Source organism: Ornithorhynchus anatinus, chromosome 4 (assembly GCF_004115215.2).
Source record: "Ornithorhynchus anatinus isolate Pmale09 chromosome 4, mOrnAna1.pri.v4, whole genome shotgun sequence".
Lineage (NCBI taxonomy): Eukaryota > Metazoa > Chordata > Mammalia > Monotremata > Ornithorhynchidae > Ornithorhynchus > Ornithorhynchus anatinus.
In genome coordinates, this window is record NC_041731.1 from 102,569,666 (window position 1) to 102,591,220 (window position 21,555).

The 21,555-nt window shown below is 48.2% G+C and overlaps 1 protein-coding gene across 1 annotated transcript in view; it reads left to right on the forward strand.

The window, feature by feature from the left end:
- Positions 1 to 16,980, forward strand: part of ZNHIT6 (zinc finger HIT-type containing 6) — an 83,622-nt gene extending 66,642 nt beyond the window's left edge. Inside the window, exon 10 of the mRNA XM_029063967.2 lies at positions 16,051 to 16,980. Coding sequence (XP_028919800.1) covers positions 16,051 to 16,136 — 86 coding nt within the window. The 3' untranslated portion in view covers positions 16,137 to 16,980. The remainder of the gene's footprint in view (positions 1 to 16,050) is intronic.
- The last annotated feature ends 4,575 nt before the right edge of the window (positions 16,981 to 21,555 follow it).

The window sequence follows — 21,555 nt, forward strand, 5'->3', positions numbered from 1 at the left end:
TTGAGCACTTAGGGGTGTAGAGCACTGGACTAAGATCTCGGGAAAGTACAGCGTAACAGCGTCGGTTGGCATGTTGCCTGCCCACAGTGAGAGTACAGTCTAGAGCAGGACCTCTAGAACTCAGCTTCTTCCGTTGCTCTCGTTCATGCAACGCTTAAAATGTCTGTGTAATAAGTTTGTTTGGGTTCAGCTAGGTTTTATGTTGGAAGGACACTGACTGTTGGATATCTTTTGGTGAATGCACTTGATCTTGTCCAATTCCTTTTCATAGCTAACTTTGAGGGATTCCTTACTAGCTTTAATGCTTCACTTTCCCTTTGTGCCAAACACAAGGCATGATTGTTTTTGTTTTCAACTCAGAATTTCTCAAGCCCTCTATTGCTTAACTGAAATATCCCCTCCCCTCCCCCCCCGCCCCCAATCCTTAATTTTTTGGTATTACCATCTGGCCTTGAGTTTTTTCTTGGCCGGTAGTTTGGAGCCTTAAATTCAGTTTCTGGAGTAGCGTTGACGTGCTTAAAGATCTATCACACCAATTTAGTACAAAAGCGTTGCCAAGTTGAAGTTTTTCTCGGAAGGAGCTCACAGTAATTCACACGATGGGGTTTATTAATAATAATAATAATGATGGTGGTATTTAAGCGCTTACTATGTGCCAAGCACTGTTCTAAGCGCTGGGGTAGATACAAGGTAATCAGGTTGTCTCACTGGGGCTCTCGGTCTTCATTCCCATTTTCCAGATGAACTGAGGCCCAGAGAAGCGAAGTGACTTGCCCAAAGTCACATAGCCGACAACCTCTGACTCCCAAGCCCGGGCTCTTTCCACTAAGCGACGCTGCCCAAATTCTTGGCAGAGAGGGTTATTTCAAATGCAGGACATGATCCCTGATCACAGGGAGCTTACACTCTTTAAGGGAGGAGACAGGTCTGAAAATATTTATCAGTGGGGTTATCAAAGTAGCACTGATCATACCTAAGGACTGGAAATATAATGAACACGGAAGTGTTAGAGGTGGTTGACAGGTCGATGTGAAGTGGGATTTTGGCAGTTATTTGGGAAAGCCTTGGTGGAAGAGATGGGATTTTATGGGACCTTCGGATTTGGGAGAGGCTGTGATCTGCTGGATGAGAGTTGGGAGGGATTTCCAGGCTGGAGGACCAGTATGAAAAAGAGCACTGAGGCAACAGTGTTGAGACCAAGGTAGATCTAGAAGCGTAGCGTGGGGGGAATGATGAGAGCAAGCAGGAGTTGCATTCTGATGTAGAAAATAGGGAGAGGTGGTGGAGGGGTTCGAACCTAGTCCTGAGGAGTTTTTCCTTGAAGCGGCGGGACCTGAGGAAGCCATCGGGGCTTGGAAGAGAAGGGAGATGTAAGATGAGTGGCGCTTAAGGAAGATGATCTCGGCAGGAGCGAGTAGTGTATATTAGAGTGGGGAGAGTCTGAAGGCAGAGAGACCTTTGAGGTGTCTAGTACAGTAGCCTGGGTCAGGTGTAGCACTTTCAACCAAGGTGGTGGTGGGACAGGGTGAATGCGGAAGGTATCATGTAGCGAAAATCAGCACGGTATAGCAGTTAATTCATTCAGCCGTATTTATTGAGCGCTTACCGTGTGCAGAGCGCTGTTGCTGGGAAGGGAGAGTTGAAAGACAATGAGGAGTTGAAGTTGCAAGGAGTTGAAGGGCAGGCGGGATGCAAATGTTGGGAGGAAGTGTAAGTATAGGAGGGAAGACGTTAAGTTTGGTTTTGAAATGTATCGTTACCGGCAACGTAACGTCCTATAAGTAATACTGTTTTTGTTATCTTTTCAGAGCTTCATAAAGATAAGGTGAAGCAAACCCTCAATTTTCAGATTTATGAGCATGTCCTTAGGTGGTTATTTGTTTGAAATACAATTTTTTTTTTCAAATCTCTTAACTCTAAAAATACATTGCCTTCTAGGAGAGATTTAGGGTGTTTGGGTTTTGTGTAATTTTAGCATATTCAACGCTCTCCAAAGTGGGATTCTGAAAACAGTAGTTTGAATATGGTTTAGTTTGGCTTCGTGTCTATAGAATCATCTCCAGTGTTAATATACTAAATCTTTCAGCACATGTTCTTGATTCTAAGCAGTCCGTTAACTTGAATGAATTATAATGGGTTTTGTGGTTTTAGTCAGGATCCTAATACAATCTTTGCCCGGTGTCAATTTAATTAAAATGATTTTTTAATCATAATCGATTGAAATGACTAAATACATTAGCAACTAAATTCTCAAAATAAAAACGGATAACTTCAGGAAGCTTAATAGTAATTATTTGCACTTTAGAACAAGCAGGTTAGACAGATTTCCTAGTCTTCTCTTTGTTCTTTTGCAATCTTAATGATTTATACGGTACTTATAATTTTCAGAGACCTAGAATCTATAAAAACTGCCCATATGTCAGAGGATCTTATTTTTTTTTTAGAGGAATTTTTTAAGCTACTAGGTAATTTAATGGCACAAAAATAAAACTTACTTTTGGGAATTTTCTTAAAATTCTACTTTTGAGGGGTTTTTTTTAAAAAAAAAAAAAAACAGAGCCAGATCTCAATAAAGTACACTGGAACATTAGTAGTCTGCTCCAAGGAAATACCTCAGTTTGTATAAGATGGCCCTGTGTTTGAGTCTTATGGGATTGGCATATTTTTTAAAAGGATTTTTCCGGTGGAAATAACCATTTTTGACCCGATTCCCTATTGGGCAAAACAGACCTCCAGTGCCAAATAAACATCTGCAGGAACTGTCATTCTAGTGAAGATGTTTTGTGCTGCAATCCCTTAGTTCTTTTCAGAGAGGCATTGATCAAGGGAGAGAGATGAGAGGGAAGAAGAGTTAAGTTCTCTTTCCCAACCGAGCAATTCTCTTCTAGCCTGTAAGCCTGTTGTGGGCAGGGAACTTGTCTACCAACTCTGTTCCGTTGTACTCTCCCAAGTGCTTAGTACAGCGCTCTGCACACAGTAAGTACTCAGTAAATACGATGGACTGACAACTGCCTGGAGCCTTTATGTAGAATTCATTCAATCATATTTGTTGAGCGCTAACTGTGTGCAGAGCACTGTACTCTGCACTTGGGAGAGTACAGTATAACAATGAGCAGACACATACCCGGCCCACAACGAGCTTACGGTCTAGAGGGAAAAGAGTCCTTCCCATAAGGCACTCGTTCGATGAGACCGTGTCCAGGCAGGAGGATGACAGGAAAGATCCGTGAGTGCCTGACAATCCATTCCACACACTCTGCACATGAGGAGAGGCCTTGACCACGCTGAAGCGTTGTCTGCATGCGATTTGGTCCCCGTGATCTGCCTCCTCTCCTTCCTCTGCCTCCTCTGCGTCCTCTGTCTTGCTTTCCCTGAGCCTTTGCTCGGGGAGAGGAAACCTCAAAATGCACTGGCCCAAGCCTCTTATTACTGCTTTATCACCTCATATTAAGTCCTAGACATCGCTCTGTCTTTAAAACATTTATCCTTCCCTATCTTGTTTGTGTGTTTCTAAAGTTTATTCAGCCTTCCTTACCAGGTTTCAACTCACCATGTGTCAGGAGCACTTGGCCTTCCTCCCTTCACCCATTCTTCCCCAGAAAAACCTTTTTGCACTAAATTTTGCCTCCAGGCCGATAGACTGACTCCCTTAGACTTTCCTGGTCGGGGATCTTGCCTTGCCATGTGATTAGATGCCTTGCCATCTATCCCACCTAGATTACTGCATCAGCCTCCTTGCTGACCTCCCAACATCCCATCACTCCCCACTCCAGTCCATACTTCTACAGAAACGTTCAGGACATGTCACCCTTCTCTTCAAAACTCTCCAGTGCTTGCCTATCCACGTCCGTGTCAAGCAAAAACCCCTCACCATTGGCTTTAAAACAGTCCATCCCCTTGTCCCCTCCTACCTCAACTCACTTCTCTCCTTCTTCAACCCAGCCCACACACTCCGCTCCTCTGGTGCTAACCTTCTCACTGCACCTCCATCTCACCTGTCTCGCCTCCCACCCCGGGCCACTTCCTGCTTCTGGCCTGGAACACCCTCCCTCCTCAAACCTGACATACAGTTACTTTCCCCCCCTTCAAAGCCTTATTGAAGGCACATCTCCTCCAGGAAGCCTTCCCAGACTAAGCCCCACTTTTCCTCATCTCCCATGCCCTTCTGCGTCACCCTGACTTGCTCCCTTTGCCCTTCCCGCCTTCCAGCCCCACAGCATTTGTGCATATTTCTGTAGTGTTATTTATTTGTATTGACGTTTGTCTTCCCCACTGTAGACTGTGAGCTTGTTGTGGGCAGGGAATGTCACTGTTTATTGTTGTATTACACTTTATTCATTCAATAGTATTTATTGAGCGCTTACTATGTGCAGAGCACTGTACTAAGAGCTTGGAATGAACAAGTCGGCAACAGATAGAGACGGTCCCTGCCGTTTGATGGGCTCACGGTCTGATCGGGGGAGACGGACAGACGAGAACAATGGCAATAAATAGAGCCGAGGGGAAGAACATCTCGTAAAAACAATGGCAACTAAATAGAATCAAGGCGATGGACATTTCATTAACCAAATAAATAGGGTAATGAAAATATATACAGTTGAGCGGACGAGTACAGTGCTGAGGGGAAGGGAGAGGGTGAGGAGCAGAGGGAGATGGGGGGAAAAGAGGGTTAAGCTGCAGAGAGGTGAAGGGGGGGCGGTGGAGTAGAGGGAGAAGGGGAGCTCAGTCTGGGAAGGCCTCTTGGACGAGGTGAGTTTTAAGTAGGGTTTTGAAGAGGGGAAGAGAATGAGTTTGGCGGAGGTGAGGAGGGAGGGCGTTCCAGGTCAACTGGAGGACATGGGCCAGGGGTCGACGGCGGGACAGGCGAGACCGAGGGACGGTGAGGAGGTGGGCGGCGGAGGAGCGGAGCGTGCGGGGTGGGCGGTAGAAAGAGAGAAGGGAGGAGAGGTAGGAAGGGGCAAGGTGACGGAGAGCCTCGAAGCCTAGAGTGAGGAGTTTTCGTTTGGAGCGGAGGTCGATAGGCAACCACTGGAGGTGTTTAAGAAGGGGAGTGACATGCCCAGAGCGTTTCTGCGGGAAGACGAGCCGGGCAGCGGAGTGAAGAATAGACCGGAGCGGGGCGAGAGAGGGGGAAGGGAGATCAGAGAGAAGGCCGACACAGTAGTCTAGCCGGGATATAACGAGAGCCCATAGCAGTAAGGTAGCCGTCTGGGTGGAGAGGAAAGGGCGGATCTTGGCGATATTGTAAAGGTGAAACCAGCAGGTCTCGGTAACGGATAGGACGCATGGGGTGAACGAGAGAGACGAGTCAAGGATGACACCGAGATCGCGGGCCCGAGAGACGGGAAGGATGGTCGTGCCATCCATGGTGATAGGGAAGTCTGGGAGAGGACCGGGCTCGGGAGGGAAGATGAGGACTCAGTCTTGCTCATGTTGAGTTTTAGATGGCGGGCCGACATCCAGGTGGAGACATTCTGGAGGCAGGAGGAGATGCGAGCCTGAAGGGACTTTACCAAGCGCTAGTACAGTGCTCTGCACACAAGAGGCTCTTAAGAAATACTATTGAATGAATTAATTATTCTTGGTTGATTTGGTTAATTCTCAATTCGGTTGCCAGGTGGCAATGAAAATCTACCCCCCTGGAGCCAAGCCCAAACTGGGTCCAGGGACCTAAGGGGTTCAAAAAGCAGCCACATCCCTAAGAAACATCAAAAACTACCTGCCCACTCTGTTTAACTCACTGGTCCTCTGGAATTCCTTTCCCCTTTCTCTAACACGCAAACTAAGCAGTTCTTTTTCTTCCACGTCTCCTGCCCTAGCGATCTTTCCATTTCTGTTTAGTCATTTGAATGGTAAGCATTTATGTGCTAAGAGTGCAGAAATCTTTCTGTATTAAAGGGCAGGGACTACTCTGCCTTATTAATCAACTCCCATCTGTCAGTCTTCCTGTTGAAGTCACAGCTCGGAATGGGGTATTCCGAGGCATGCAGAGCTCCATGATTTATGCCGAAATGTAGAGCTTCGCAAAGCGGCTCATTCTGAAGACTGTGTTGGATTAAAAAAAAAAATCAGATAGCCGCCCACTTTCATGGTCGGTAGGACCACTCTGCTCTCCCCACCTGACACCCCGTCCTTTTTGTACCCCCCAAAGCTCCTCTTTCCCACCCTCTCTTTGATTTCTCCCCAATCCCCAAAGGATTCACCCTTTTCTAACCTTTGCCAGGGTTGCTTACCCATAACAGCCCTCCAGAGGTGGTTACAGTAGAAGCCACGTCAGCTAGCTCATACTCGCGGGGCTCAGCTATAAAAGTTGTGCTTGGCCCCCCTCACCCTCTATCCCTAGAGGAGGGGGACAGGAGGATGGTTTCCTGAAGTCCGTCAATTGATCGCACTCATCGAGCGCTTATCGTGTGCAGAGCACTCTACTAAGCGCTTGGAAGAGTACAATATAGTAATAAAACAGAGTTGGTAGGCACCCCACAAGCTTCCAGTCTAGAGGGGGAGGCGGACATGATTATAAAAAGTAAATTATGGCTATGGATGTAACTGTGGTGGGGCTGAGGAAGCGATGGCTAAAGGGAGCAGATCAGGGTGATGCAGAAGAGAGTGGGAGAAGAGCAGATGAGGGCTCGGTCAGGGAAGGCCTCTTGGAGGAAGCGTCAGACTAATTTTAGCGTATCGTACTCGAGCGCATAGTACGGGTAGAGCGAGCATCCTTGAATACCATTGATTGGATGATGGTGCTGCGGTCCTCCTCCCTTCTCCAGTTCTGCCGTCAGAGAAATAAATGACTAAATGGCAACCAAGTGAAAATGAAGTACAAGAAAAACCCCATCCAAGTCTGCTTCCGGTTGGGATCTCAGAACCAGGTGTTTTGAAGCCTTTTCTGTTTGCCCATTTTGGAGTAGGCAACCTGACTTAACCAGGAGAAATTGACTTCTGCAGCATCCAGGTAGAATTGCTGAAAGAAGCTTGAGTATTTTTTTTTAAATGGTATTTGTTAAGTGCTTAAAATATGGCAAGTACTGTTCTAAGCGCCAGGGTAGATACAAGTTAATCAGGTTGGTCGCAGTCTCTATCCCATACAGGGCTCACATTCAAAGGGAGGAGGATTTATTCCCCATTTTACAGATGAGGTAACTGAGGCACAGAGAAGTGACTTGCCCGTGGTCACACACAAGATGAGTGGTAGAACCGGGATTGGAACCCAGATCCTCTGACTCCGAGGCCTGTGCACTTTCTACTAGGCCACACTGCTAGTTCTGTTCGGTGGCCAGAATCCAACCAACTGCAACTTCTAAGTTCCAGTATCCAGGTAGAGACAATAAACAAATAAATCCGGGTGGTCTCTTGTTCATTATAAAGGGAATTTTTTTTATATAATGTTTGCCTTCTGTATTTATTAGTTCCTTACTGTTTGAAAAAATTGCACATGCTGAGTTTAAAAGTCTTTTTATAGGTAGTCACACACCGGCGATCCCCGGGCCACATCCTCCCGTGGTCCTGGAACGCCCTCCCTCTTCACCTCCGCCAAACTGATTCTCTTCCCCTCTTCAAAACCCTACTTAAAACTCACCTCCTCCAGGAGGCCTTCCCATACTGAGCTCCCCTTCTCCCTCTACTCCCTCTACCGCCCCTCCCCCTTCACCTCTCCGCAGCTTAACCCTCTTTTCCCCCCATCTCCCTCTGCTCCTCCCCCTCTCCCTTCCCCTCCCCTCAGCACTGTACTCGTCCGCTCGACTGTATATATTTTCGTTACCCTATTTATTTCGTTAATGAGATGTACATCGCCTCGATTCTATTTAGTTGCCATTGTTTTTACGAGACGTTCTTCCCCTCGACTCTGTTTATCGCCATCGTTCTCGTCTGCCCGACTCCCCCGATTAGACCGTGAGCCCGTCAAAGGGCAGGGACCGTCTCTATCTGTTGCCGACTTTTTCATTCCAAGCACTTAGTCCGGTGCTGTGCACATAGTAAGCGCTCAATAAATACTATTGAATGAATGAATAAATACAGTCGATTCATTCAGTCGTATCTATTGAGCATTTACTGGGTGCAGAGCACTGTACTAAGGGCTTGGAAAGTACAAATTGGCAACAAATAGAGACAAGCCCTAGCCAACGACGGGCTCACAGTGTAGACGGGGGAGACGGACAACAAAACAAAACAAGTAGACAGGCATCAAGAGTGTCAATATAAAGAAATAGAATTATAGATATAGACACATCATTAATAAAATTAATAGAATAATAATAAATATGTACAAATATACACCAGTGCTGTAGGGCGGGGAAGGGGGTGATGGGATGGGGGAGTAGGAGCAGAGGAAAAGGGGGGCTTAGTCTGGGAAGGCCTCCTGGAGGAGGTGAGCTCTCAGTAGGGCTTTGAAGGGAGGAAGAGAGCTAGTTTGATTAATCACTGGTATTTATTGAACCTTTCTGTGTACATAGCACTATCCTGAGTATATGGGAGCTGGTACACATGTACCCTACCCTCTGAAGAGAGACTCTAATCCCGGATCTGCCACTTGTCAGCTGTGTGACCGTGGGCAAGTCACTTCACTTCTCTGGGCCTCAGTTGCCTCATCTGTAAAATGGGGATTAAGACTGTGAGCCTCACGTGGGACCACCTGATTCCCCTGTATCTACCCCAGCGCTTAGAACAGTGCTCTGCACATAGTAAGCGCTTAAATACCAACATTATTATTTTAATCCTCCATCAAATGCTGTGTGTGTAATAACTACAGCTTCAAGCAGCCAGTGTCATGTCGACATACCTTCAGTCATAATATAGGGTTCCCCCCCTTCTCCAGTCCCCTGAGGGTTTTGTCTTGCAAAATCTCGTATTTGAGAACACCCCGTAATAATAATGTTGGTATTTGTTAAGCGCTTACTATGTGCTGAGCCCTGTTCAAAGCGCTGGGGGAGATACAGGGTCATCAGGTTGTCCCAGTGAGGCTCCCAGTCTTCATCCCCATTTTCCAGATGAGGTCACTGAGGCCCAGAGAAGTGAAGTGACTCGCCCACAGTCCCACAGCTGACAAGTGGAAGAGCCGGGAATCGAACCCATGACCTCTGACTCCGTAGCCCAGGGCTCTTTCCACTGAGCCACGCTGCTTCCCATCACCAACCCATCCGTGTGCCCAAGCTCTTGGATAACGCAGCAGGCCCGAATGGGATCACGGTATCGCAGGAAAATTTCCTAATTGTGTTCTGTTTAAAAACCAGATGGGAAGTGCCCGTTGCGGCGGAATCGTGGTACTTTACGATTTGTAATTATTCCCGCATTCGTCGAGAATCGGATCTGGGCAGAATGCCGTATTAGAAATTTAGGAAAGACACTGTCCCTGCCCCGGGGGGGCTTACAATCTAAATAGGGAAATAGACATAGATGGCGTATTAAATGATGGAAACTAAGGGAAAGCATAAATACAAACAGTAACTACAAAAGCCAAACTGAGCAATAAATGAGTAAACTAAAGTAATAGTAATAATGTTGGTATTTGTTGAGCGCTTACTATGTGCAAAGCACTGTTCTAAGCGCTGGGGGGGGGGATACAAGGTAATCAGGTTGTCCCTCGTGGGGCTCACAGTTTTTATCCCCATTTTACAGATGAGGTAACTGAGGCACAGAGAAGTAAAGTGACTTGCCCGAAGTCACGCCGCTGGCAAGCGGCGGAGCCGGGATTAGAACCCATGACCTCTGACTCCCAAGCCCGGGCTCTTTCCCCTGAGCGCGGCTGCTCGGATGACTTATGGGATGTCTTGAGCGGAGTAGGTGAGGCTCAGTCCCAGCTTGCCTCCTGGAGGAAGGGTTTTTAAGGAGATATTTAAAAGTGGGAAGGGGTGTGATTTCACAACTCTGATAGGTGAGGGAGTTCCAGGCCGTTCTTTCTAAATGCGGGCTGAAGCCCTGCTACAATAATGTGGGTTGCCTAACCGGCCCACACGCTGTCTAAATAAACCAACGCAGCATTCGTAATTATTTTCACCGTGTTTTGGAACCAACACTGAAGTACGGTTTTATGTGAAAATGAAAGATCACTTCTGTAGTAAAAGTTTCTCTAGATGTAACCTCAGAGGTATGAGTCACGAATTTTCCTGGGGGGTCCTTTACTTCGGAAGAAGAAATGGAGTCCTGTGCTTTCAGCGTAGTGAGGTGTTTATATTTGAAGTAAACAAAAGTTCAGGAGAGTTTTCATGGGAATTTAACCCTTCTTATTTAGAATGCTTTTGGGGGGGAAAAAGAGATAAGCCGAAGTTCATGAGAAACTTACCCCCAACCAAATTTTGTCAAAGAAATGCTATTCCAGATTTCATTCCAAGTGCCTTTGGTGAATAGTTTTTGACTACGGCTCAGCCTGGGAAGCAGCTTATTTCTACAGCCAACTAACGGATCCAGTATTTTTCCCTCTTTCCGAACAAGTAGCAAAAGTACCGGCGCTTCACCTGGCGAAGCGTTGAGATAATTTTAAGGAGGAAGACTCTATTGAGATTAGAGGGGGACGAGCACAGGGCACTACCTATTTCTGTTGCATTGGACAACTCCTCCAAGCCGCCTACGTGGTACAGCAGCGTGGCTAGGTGGAAAGAGCCCGGGCTTGGGAGTCAGAGGTCACGGGTTCGAATTCCGGCTCTGCCACTTGTCAGCTGTGTGACCGTGGGCAAGTCACTTCACTTCTCTGGGCCTCAGTGACCTCATCTGTAAAATGGGGATGAAGACTGTGAGCCTCACGTGGGACAACCTGATGACCCTGTATCTCCCCCAGCGCTTAGAACAGTGCTCTGCACGTAGTAAGCGCTTAACAGATACCAACATTGCTGTTATTACTTATTCGTTCATTAATTCATTCACTCGTATTTATTGAGCGCTTACTCTGTGCAAAGCACCCGGTTTGCGGGGAGGAGCTGGGAACGTAGGTAGCGCGGCCACTTCCTGTACCTAAGATCACAGCTCCGTCAAGAGGCCTTCCCCGATTAAGTTCTCTTTCCCCCGGCTCCCTCTTCCTTCTGCATCACCTACGCACTTGGATCTCTGACCCTTGGCCATCCGATACTCGCTCCGCTCCCAACCCCACGGCACTTTTCTATATATCTTTAAATTATATATAAAAAAAACTATTCCTGTTAATGTCTGTCCCCCCCCTCCGGTTTGAAAATTCGTTGTGGACAGGGAGCGTGTCTGTCAACTCTCTTGTATAGTACTCCCCCATACAGTGTTGTCCATGAAACGTGCCCCCAGAAAGAGCTGGGTTCTAATCCCGGCTCCACCTCTTGTCCGCTCTGTGACCCCGGGCAAGTCATTTCACTTCCGTTCCCTAATCTGTAAATTGGGGATTGGCTGTGAGCCCCCCGTGGGTCAAGGACTGCGTCCAACCTGATTAGCTTGTGCCTACCCCAGCGCTTGATACGGCGCCTGGCACCTAGTAAGTGCTTAAAAGATGCCGTGTAAAAATAAAATAAATACCATCGATTCATTCATTCACATTCACAGACACAGTCCCTGTCCACAACGAGTTTACAGCCTAGGGGATGATGCTTGATGGTGTCGATTCGACTGTAAGCCGGTCAGTGGGCAGGGATGGTCTCTATCTGTTGCGGAATCGTACATTCCAAGCGCTTAGTACAGTGCTCTGCACATAGTAAGCGCTCAATAAATACTATTGAACGAATGAAATCGCAGCTTAGCCTGGGCCCGAGGAGAGGCGCCCCCGATTTAGCCCTCCGGTCAGCATCTTTTCAGGGCTAGCGTCCTTGGGACCAACCTGGTGAGGCCATTGTCTCTATTTGTTGCCAGATCGAAATAATAATAATAACAATGTTGGTATTTGTTAAGCGCTTACTATGTGCCGAGAGCACTGTTCTAAGCGCTGGAGTATATCCACGGTAATCAGGTTGTCCCACTTGAGGCTCACAGTTAATCCCCATTTTACAGATGAGGTAGCTGAGGCACAGAGAAGTGAAGTGACTTGCCCACAGTCACACAGCTGACAAGTGGCTGATCTGGGATTCGAACCCATGCCCTCTGACTCCCAAGCCTGGGCTCTTTCCACTGAGCCATGCTGCTTCTCTAGTTTCCAAGCGCTTAGTTCGGTGCTCCGCACACAGTAAGCGCTCAATAAATACGATTGAATGAGTGACTCGGGCTGTGCCCCCTTGGGACACGGTGAGGGGAGGGCGAAGGGATAGCTGGCCCTTTGGTTCAGCGCTTAGTACGGTGCTGGCACAAAATAAGTTCTTAGCAGATATCATCATTAACAAAAGTCACTAGCCCCAGACCAGCAAGGCTCAGTGGAAAGAGCCTGGGCTTGGGAGTCATAGCTCATGGGTTCGAATCCCGGCTCCAACGCTTGTCAGCTGTGTGACCTTGGGCAAGTCACTTAACCTCTCTGTGTTACCTCATCTGTAAAATGGGGATTAAGAGTGTGAGCCTCACCTGGGACCACCTGATGACCCTGTATCTCCCCCAGCGCTTAGAACAGTGCTCTGCACATAGTAAGCGCTTAACAAATACCAACATTATTAACATTATTAGAACGAGGGTCCCTCTCAGCCTGCCCTTGTCCCTACCCCACCCCCAGCCCTTGAGCGTGGAATCCGGCTCTGCCGAACCTCTGGTACGGCTCTTTCGTACGTGTAGATGCTTCCGTTCCGTCGGTCAGTCGATCGATCGGGAGTATTTGTTGAGCGCTTGCTGGGGGCAGAGAGAGAGAACTAGACTAAGTGCTTACTGTAATAACGATGGTATTTGTTAAGCGCTTGCTATGTACCAGGCACTCTGCTAAGCGGTGGATACAAGCAAATCAGGTTGGACACAGCCCCTGTCCCACGTGGTTCTCAAAGTCTCAATTCCTATTTTACAGATGAGGTGACTGAGGCCCAGAGAAGTGAAGTGACTTGCCCAAGGTCACTCAGCAGACAAGTGGCGGAGCCGGGATTAGAACCCCGACCTTCTGACCAGCAGGCCCGTTCTCCGTCCACTACAACATGCTTTCTCTCCTCAATACTCTAGAATGTAAGCTCACTGTAGGCTGGGAATATGGTGTCTTTTATATCGAGTGACTTATTGTACTCCCCCAAGTGTGTAGTACAGTGCTCTGCCCACGGTAAGCACTCGATAAATTCTACTGACTGGGTTGGTAGACGCAGTCCGAAGGGAGACTTCCAGATCGAGTCATGGGTGATCGTCAGAGTGAGGCAGGGGACCACTGAGAAGCAGTGCGGCGTAACGGATAGAGCACAGGCCTGGGAGTCGGAAGGACCTGGGTTCTAATCCCAGCTCCGCCACTGTGTGACCTTGGGCAACTCAGTTCAGTCACGTCATCTGTAAAAAAAAAAAAGGATTAGGACATGGAGTGTGTCCAATCTGATTACCCTGTATCTACCCCAGTGCTTAGAAGGATGCCTGGCATATAATAAGCGGTTAACAAATGCCATTTCAAATAATTGGAGGGATACTTCCCTTTGCCATTCATTCAATAGTATTTATTGAGCGCTTACTATGTGCAGAGCACTGTACGAAGCGCTTGGAATGGACAAATCGGTAACCGATAGAGACGATCCCTGCCCTGTGACGGGCTTACAGTTGCCAGTGAGGTCTGGCAGGGAAATATGGACCCGAGACTTCTCCGAGCTGCCCCAGCTTCACCTGGCCCACATCCTTCCACGTGCTTCACCTCCTTGAGAAGCAGCGTGGCTTAGTGGCAAGAGTCCGGGTTTGGGAGTCAGAGGTCGTGGGTTCTAATCCCGCTCCGCCACTTAATCCGCCGTGTGACTCGGGGCACGTCACTTCACCTCCCCTGTGCTTGGGTTACCTCATCTGTAAAAGGGGGACGAAGACTGTTGTGCCCCATGTGGGACAACCTCATTACCTTGTCTCTACCCCAGCGCTTAGAACGGTGCGTGGCACATAGTGAGCGCTTAACAAATACCATCATCATTAGTATTATTATTATCCTACCTCCGGCCTGGAACACTCTCCCCCCTCAAATCTGCCAATCGCTCTCCCCCTCCTTCAGAGCCCTGCTGAAGATGCATCTCCTCCGAGAGGCCTTCCCAGACTGAGCCTCGCTTTTCCTCACCTCCCACTCCCTTCCATGTCACCCTGACTCGCTCCCTTTGCTCTTCCCCCTTCTCCCCGCCTCGTAGTCCCTTATGTATATATCTGTACCTTTATTTATATTGATGCCTGTTTACTTGTACTGATGTCTGTCTTCTCACCCCCCTGCCATATTGTGAGCTCCTGGTGGGCAGGGATTGTCTCTGTTGATTGCTGTATTGTACTTTCCAAGCACTTAGTACAGTGCTCTGCACACAGTAAGTGCTCAATAAATGCTATTGAATGAATGAATGAAGAGCAGGAGCCGGCAGAGGGAACTGGCTACCTTTCCCTGCCAGGCAGGTCTTTGCAAATCAGCTCTCCGCCGCGGGCACAGATGGACAGCGGGACAGTGGTGGCCATTTTAACGTGGAGGCGGCCCATTCTCCGGGAGAATGTTTGGTCTAGGTGTTTAGACCTCGCCGCTTTAAATGAATCACGTCATTCCTGCCAGTGGCCCCGAGACTGGAACTTGGGAGCCTTAGAGAGGCAGGTCATTTTCTTTGGAGGCTCTTTAGAATTCCTCCTCTCTTCTAAGACAAAATGCCAGTTTGTTGGTGTTGAGTTTGCAGTACAAGGTGTCTCTCTTCAGTTTCACCCTGGCTAGTTCAAGGGGGGGGGGGGGGGGGAATGTGCTTCTGGGCTGGGATCCAGTGGCTTTCACACTTTGTTGTTGTTACGATGTTTATTAAGATCATACATTGTCATAGTTTTCTTTTGAAACTTCTGCATTTATTGAGTGGCCCTATTAAAGCAATGGATTTTTTTTTTTCTTCTTTGTAACCAAGAGAGAGAAAGTAACCATTGAAAGGGACGTTAGTCAAATACAGCGTGGCCCGGACAGCCTTTCAGGATGTATGTGAAATGAAAAACAACTGAACGAAGAAGTGGTTTGGGTTTTTATGTTGTACTCTTTCGGCCCTATTTGGCAAAAGTAAAGGGTCTTAAGTGTGTTTAGTAATCGCGTGCCACATTTTGTCCTGATAAAGCAAGCCAGGAAAATAGACTGAGGCCAATTAAAAAGAGAAGCTGGAAAACCTCAGGAGAGAGGGACAGAGAGAGAGAGAATGTACGGAGACTCCGTGGAAATGTGCTCAACCAAACCACCGTGCAAACAGGCAGAAGTACCGTTAACCCGAAAGCCTCCCAACCCTTCTATCCCAATAGCAAAACGGGGGGGCGATCATTCAAGTCAAAAACTGGATGTTTGAAAGTAGGGAAGATGCCACGGAACCACAGCAGCTGCTCTGTGCCCAGCCCTGACACTTCCTTTAAGTTGAGCATCCTCCTGTGACATCACAGGGACAACCATCTGGAGGACAGGTTGCCTCCAACGTGTCTTCTCCCCTACCCAGAACTCAACAACAGACGGGGCCCACTCCTCCCCGCCTCCTCCGCTGGTTCTAAAGCCGCAGAATCCTCGGCCACTGGGATCCTCAACCTAATTCTCTTTGTGTGTGGCGAGGTTGGGGTTACCCAACTGCTGCTGGCTGTCTTTGTCGTGAAAAAACGCTTAGTATGGTGCTTTGCACACAGTAAGTGCTCAATAAATACGGTTGAATCAATGAGTGGAAAGCGTTGGACGACTTAGGGGCTAAGTATACTCTCGTTCTTCGGGTTGCACTGAACTTGGTCTGTAAGGGAGAAGGAATAAGTCATGGAAACATTTATTCCAACCGTAGTTCAGGGTTCGATATAATAATAGCGATGTGCTCGATGCCACTAACATGGGATCATAACCACACTCCGAAGTGAAAGCGCTCCACGTAGTCAGAAAGGATGTTACCTCACAGAATAATTGCCACTTGCGGACCCCGGCCAGTGGACTGCGGGCAAACCGTGAATCCCAGCTGCCGGGCTCCAGGGAGCCCAAGACGTTGGAGACCAAGTGACAGGCCAGGCTAAACCAAAAGCAGTGAAAGCACTTAACTGTGTCTGTGCTTGTTTTTCCAGAAAGAAGCAGATGTGATGCAAATTGTAGCACCGAGCAGCCAGCGCTTTCTTCTGAGGAAGAGGGTGAAATTCACAAGTATTCCTGAAAACTCTCCATTAGCTGACCTCGACCGGGAGCCAGAAGGCACCCGGGTGTTCGGATGTGCGTCTTTTCATCTTCAACTTCGGAAATGTCTTTAATGCAAGAACGTCTTCTTTCCAGCCGACGTTTCTTGAGAAATATTATTGGCAGGGTTCACAGGCACGACGGTCATCGTAACTTACTCTTCCCGACACCGGTTCTCGTATTAATCTCTATCCCTCGAAGTGCTTAATGTAGCACATTGAAAATAACAGTCTGGTCCTTCTTGGGATCTTTTCATCACGATAGAATGAGTCCCAAAAGTCACATTCTGACAGCCCCAAAACGCCCACGATTTGGTATCTCACCCGGAGGGATCACTTGGCACAAGGAATCCAGCCTCGCATGGGTTGGCCTGGAGAGGATTTCTTGCTTGCCTGCACCAATCTGGAGGACACATGGCTGGCAGAATCTCCTATTCAGCACCCAGAAGCCCATCACGGTCACTCATTAAGTACCTGATGACCAGGAAGATAAAATCAAATCATTCTAGAAGGTCAGGCATAGCAGCAGCTAATGCATGTGACGAGTCATGAATGCCAGTTTGATTTCTGCGCCAGACCTTGCTTCCGAATTACAGGGACTCTCGAGTGTTTTATCCCAGCCTCTTTGCCTACCTAAGCGGGGTGTTGTATACATATGTGGGGCTTTGGACTCCTTGGAAAAGTTCCATGCATATTTCTATATGTGAATGTGAAAGTTTTATGTCGTCTCAGGAGGCCTAAAGATTATACTTGCGCCTTTCTTCATTTTACTAGCATTTCTAGCATTCCAAATGGTTCTGTCAATTAAAAAATTGGTAATCTCCATATTGCATCCGCAAGCTTATTTCTGTAGACAGTGAGCGGGAAGGAGGTTTCCGGCCCGAGTCAGAGTCAGTGCGGAGCATCGTACCTAATACTGGAAAAGTATACAGAGGTGGGAATTAGAGTCTCCGTCCCTCAAGGGGCTTAGAGTCTGAGAATGTAAAAGAGGAGCGGTGAAAGATGCAGGGGAAGAGATAGAACAAGAAAACACTAAGTCTCCGTCTCCCCCTCTGGACTGTAAGCTCGTTGAGGGCAGGGAATGTGTCTGCTAACTCTGTCGTATTGTATCTCCCAAGCACGTTGTGCGGTGCTTTGCACACAGTAGATGCTTCAGTCGATTAAAGCAGCATTCCAGACAAGGACAGACACAATCAAAATGAGGGTGCGGTAGCAGGAGAGCAGAATTCCAGGCCCCTCGAGGTTAGGAGTCAAAGGTACAACCGTAGCGACAGCAACCGTTAGGGCAGTCACCGGTCTTTCCGCGGTTGTGCGGAGGCCTCTTGCTACGGGTACTTTTCCCGTTCCTGTCAGGATGGTGGAAGGGAGGGTGGGATCGAAGCTCCTCGATCGATGGCCTGGGTTGGCGCAGGTTCCTGGGGGACCAGTGGGGCTGTCGGGGTCAGGGGACGCCCAGGGCAGCAGAGCCCGTCGGGAGTCGGGACCTTGGGCGGCGGGGGGGGAAGGCAGCAGCGTTCCCGAGTGGATGCGCGTGGCCGCACTGACGTGGGGCCAGGGACCTTCTCGGCCCTTCCTAAGGGGGTGATGGGGCTCTTTCACTGCCAACTGTTCAGGCCCTGTCAGCCGGGCTGGGTGAGGAAAGGGAGAGGGGAAAGAAACTTCCAACGAGACTCGTGTGGAGCCACATCTAAGGAGCGTCCAGGTGGAAGGAAGAAGAGGAAAGAGACGCTCATCAGCACAGGGACTTCGTGCAGCTAAGAGAAACAACCTGTTTCCCGTCGAGGTATGTAAGCACACCGCCCCCTCACAGTTTCTGTATCCCAAATTTGCTTGAGTCTCACCGATTTCCCCCGTGCCTCCTCTTCAACTTTTTCTTTCTTTTCTTCGACTCCATTGTTTAGCCACTGCTCTGGGTAGGGAACGTGTCTGTTGTACTCTCCCAAGCGCTTAGAACAGTACCACTTGTCGGCTGGGTGACTGTGGGCAAGTCACTTGACTTCTCTGTGCCTCAGTTACCTCATCTGTAAAATGGGGATTAACTGTGAGCCTCATGTGGGACAACCTGATGACCCTGTATCCACCCCAGCGCTTAGAACAGTGCTCTGCACATAGTAAGCGCTTACCAAATACCAACATTATTATTATTATTACTCTGCACACGGTCAGCGCTCAATAAATACGATTGAATGAATGAATGTATTGTTTCACTGTACTCTCCCAAGCACTTAGTACGGTATTCTGCACATAGTAAACGCTTAATAAATGGGATGGACTGACTGCTGCTTCTGTCCCGACTGCTCCTGCCGGCGACGCCTTCCGCGGTTTGTGATCCCCTGCCTCGGTCGCAAAGGCGAGCTGATAAATAGTTGAAAATGGAAATAGTTAAAAAAATTGAGAGATTCCCTTCCATTGTCCATTTACACCGATTCCCTTGGAGATCTCATTCAGTCCCAAGGCTTCAACTGCCATGTCTGTGCGGATGATTCCCAAACCTTCATCTCCAGCCCTGATCCCTTTCCTTTGCAGTTTTGCATTTCCTCCATCTCTACTTGATGTTCATTCAATTCATTCATTCCTGGGACAACCTCATTACCTTGTCTCTACCTCGGCGCTTAGAACAGTGCTTGGCACATAGTGAGCGCTTAACAAATACCAGAATTATCATTATTATTACCGCTCTGCCAAGGTGCCTGAGCCCAAGGAGGGTCAGGGGAACATGGCCTAAGGAAAGACTACGGGCCTGGGAGTCAGAAGGACCTGGGTTCTAACCCCGGCTCCACCACCTGTCCCCCATGTGACCGTAGACAAGTCACTTCCCTTCTCTGCGCCTCAGTTACCTCATCTGTAAAATGGGGATTAAAACTGTGAGCCCCAAGTGGAACATGGCCTGAGTTCAACCTGATCTCCCCCCGTGCTTTGTACAGTGCCTGGCACATAACCAATATTAAAAAAAAACAAAAACCACAGTCAAAAACAGAATCATGGAATGTTTCCAAATGTGGTGAACACCTCTGAGGAGGCCTTTGGAATAAATAAATTAAAGCCCTGCAGTCCACCACCGGAGAAGTGATTTTCCACTTCCAGCAGCAGCAAAAGGTGTGCTTCATCTTCGGTAACATGACCCGGATTCTAGGGATGAATACATGTCTGTCGTCTCTCATTTCAAGAATTCTATCCGGGGGGGTTTTCCCAGAAGACTTCCCTGACTAAGCTCTCATTTCCTCACCCTATTCCTCCTCGCCTCTGCATCGCTTACGCCCTTGGGTCTGCACCTTTAAACCCTCCTATGCTTACCCCACTCCCAGCTCCCGTGCATTTAACTTTCTACTCTGCTCTTTTCCCTATCTGTAGCTTATTTGAATGTCTGTTTCCTCAACTAGACCGTTAACGCCTTTAGGGTAGGGATCTCGTCTACAAACTATTGTACTGTACTCTCCCAGGCACCTAGTACAGTGCTCTGCATTCAGTCAGTTATGGGTGTAATAGTGCTTACAGCGTGAAGAGCACTGTACTAAACCCTGGAGAGTACAATACAACAGAGTTGGTAGACACGTTCCCTGCCCACCGGGAGCTTAGTCTAGTAATAATAATAATTATGGTATTTGATGATCATTTACCATGTGCCATTCATTCAGTCGTATTTACTGAGCGCTTACTGTGTGCAGAGCACTGTATTAAGCACTTGGAAAGTACAATTCGGCAAGCACTGTTCTAAGCACCAGGGTAGAGACCAAAGCTGAACCAGAGGGCCGGCCCTCCCTTCACCCTCCCTTCACCATGTCAGAACGGGAAACAGCCCGAATCATTCATTCAATCGTATTTATTGAGCGCTTACTGTGTGCAGAGCACTGTACTAAGCGCTTGGAAAGTGCAATTCGGCAACAGAGACGATCCCTAACCAACAGGCTCACTGTCTAGAAGGGTGGAGACAGGCATCAAAACAAGTAAACAGGCATCAATAGCATCGATACAAATAAATAGAAGTATAGATACATACACATCATTAATATAAATAGAATTATAAATAATAATAATAATGTTGGTATTTGTTAAGCGCTTACTATGTGCCGAGCACCGTTCTAAGCGCTGAGGTAGACACAGGGGAATCAGGTTGTCCCACGTGGGGCTCACAGTCTTAATCCCCATTTTACAGATGAGGTAACTGAGGCACCGAGAAGTTAAGTGACTTGCCCCAAGTCACACAGCTGACAAGTGGCCGAGTCGGGATTCGAACCCATGACCTCTGACGAAAGCCCGTGCTCTTTCCACTGAGCCACGCTGCTTCTCATATGTACGTATATACACAAGCGCTGTTGTGGGAAGAGGGAGAGAGCAAAGGGAGTGAGTCAGGGCGATGGGGAGGGGAGGAGGAGCGGAGGAAAAGGGGGCTTAGTCGAGGAAGGCCTCCTGGAGGAGGTGAGCCTTCAATAAGGCTTTGAAGGGGGCAGGGGGAAGTGTGATTCCCAAGCCCGTGCTCTTTTCCCTAAGCCACGCTGCTCAGACATTAGAATAAATTACAGATGGGTACATAAGTGCCATGGGGCTAAGAATGTGAATATCAAGTTCCTTGAGGGTACAAGTCGGATGCAAGGGTGACACAAGGGAGAAGAAAGAGGGAAAGTAAGGACTGGAGTGGGGTGAGGAGGCAGGGAGGTCAGCGAGGAGGCTGATGCAGTAGTCAAGGCAGTTATGACAAGTGGTTGGAACAGCATAGTCTCATTTTGGATGAAGAGGAAAGGGCAGATTTTAACCACGTTATGAAATTAGACCTGACAGATTTGGTGACATCTAATATATGGGCTGCGTGAGATGAGTCGAAGGTTACAGGCTAGTGAGACAGGGAGGATGGTGGTGCTGTCTACAGTGATGGGAAAGTCAAGGGGACACAGGGTTTGCTTGGGAAGGTAAGTTCTGTTTTGGATGTGTTAAATTTGAAGGGTCAAAAAGACATTCAAGTAGAGATGTCCTAAAGGCAGGGGGGAATGTGAAACTGGAAATAAGGAAGGAAGTGAGGGCCGGATAGGTAGATTTGGGAATCATCCGCCTAAAGATGGTAGTTGAAGCCGTGGGAGCCAGTGAGTTCTCCAAGGGAATGAGTGTAGGTGGAGAATAGAAGGGGACCCAGAACTGAGAAGTGATCCAGAATAGATGGGGGGTGAGAGGCAGAGGAGGAGCCCGTGAGAGAGACTGGGGATGAGAGATTGGAGGAAAACCAGAACCAGAAGAGGACAGTGTCAGGGTGTGAGCCAAGATTAGATAATGCTTCCAGGAGAAGAGGGTGGTCCACGGTATAGAAGGCAGCCGAGAGGCCTGGGAGGATTAGGATGGAATAGAGCCTATCGGATTTGGCAAGAAATTCACTGATGACTTTAGAAAGGGCAGTTTCCGTGAAGTGAAGGG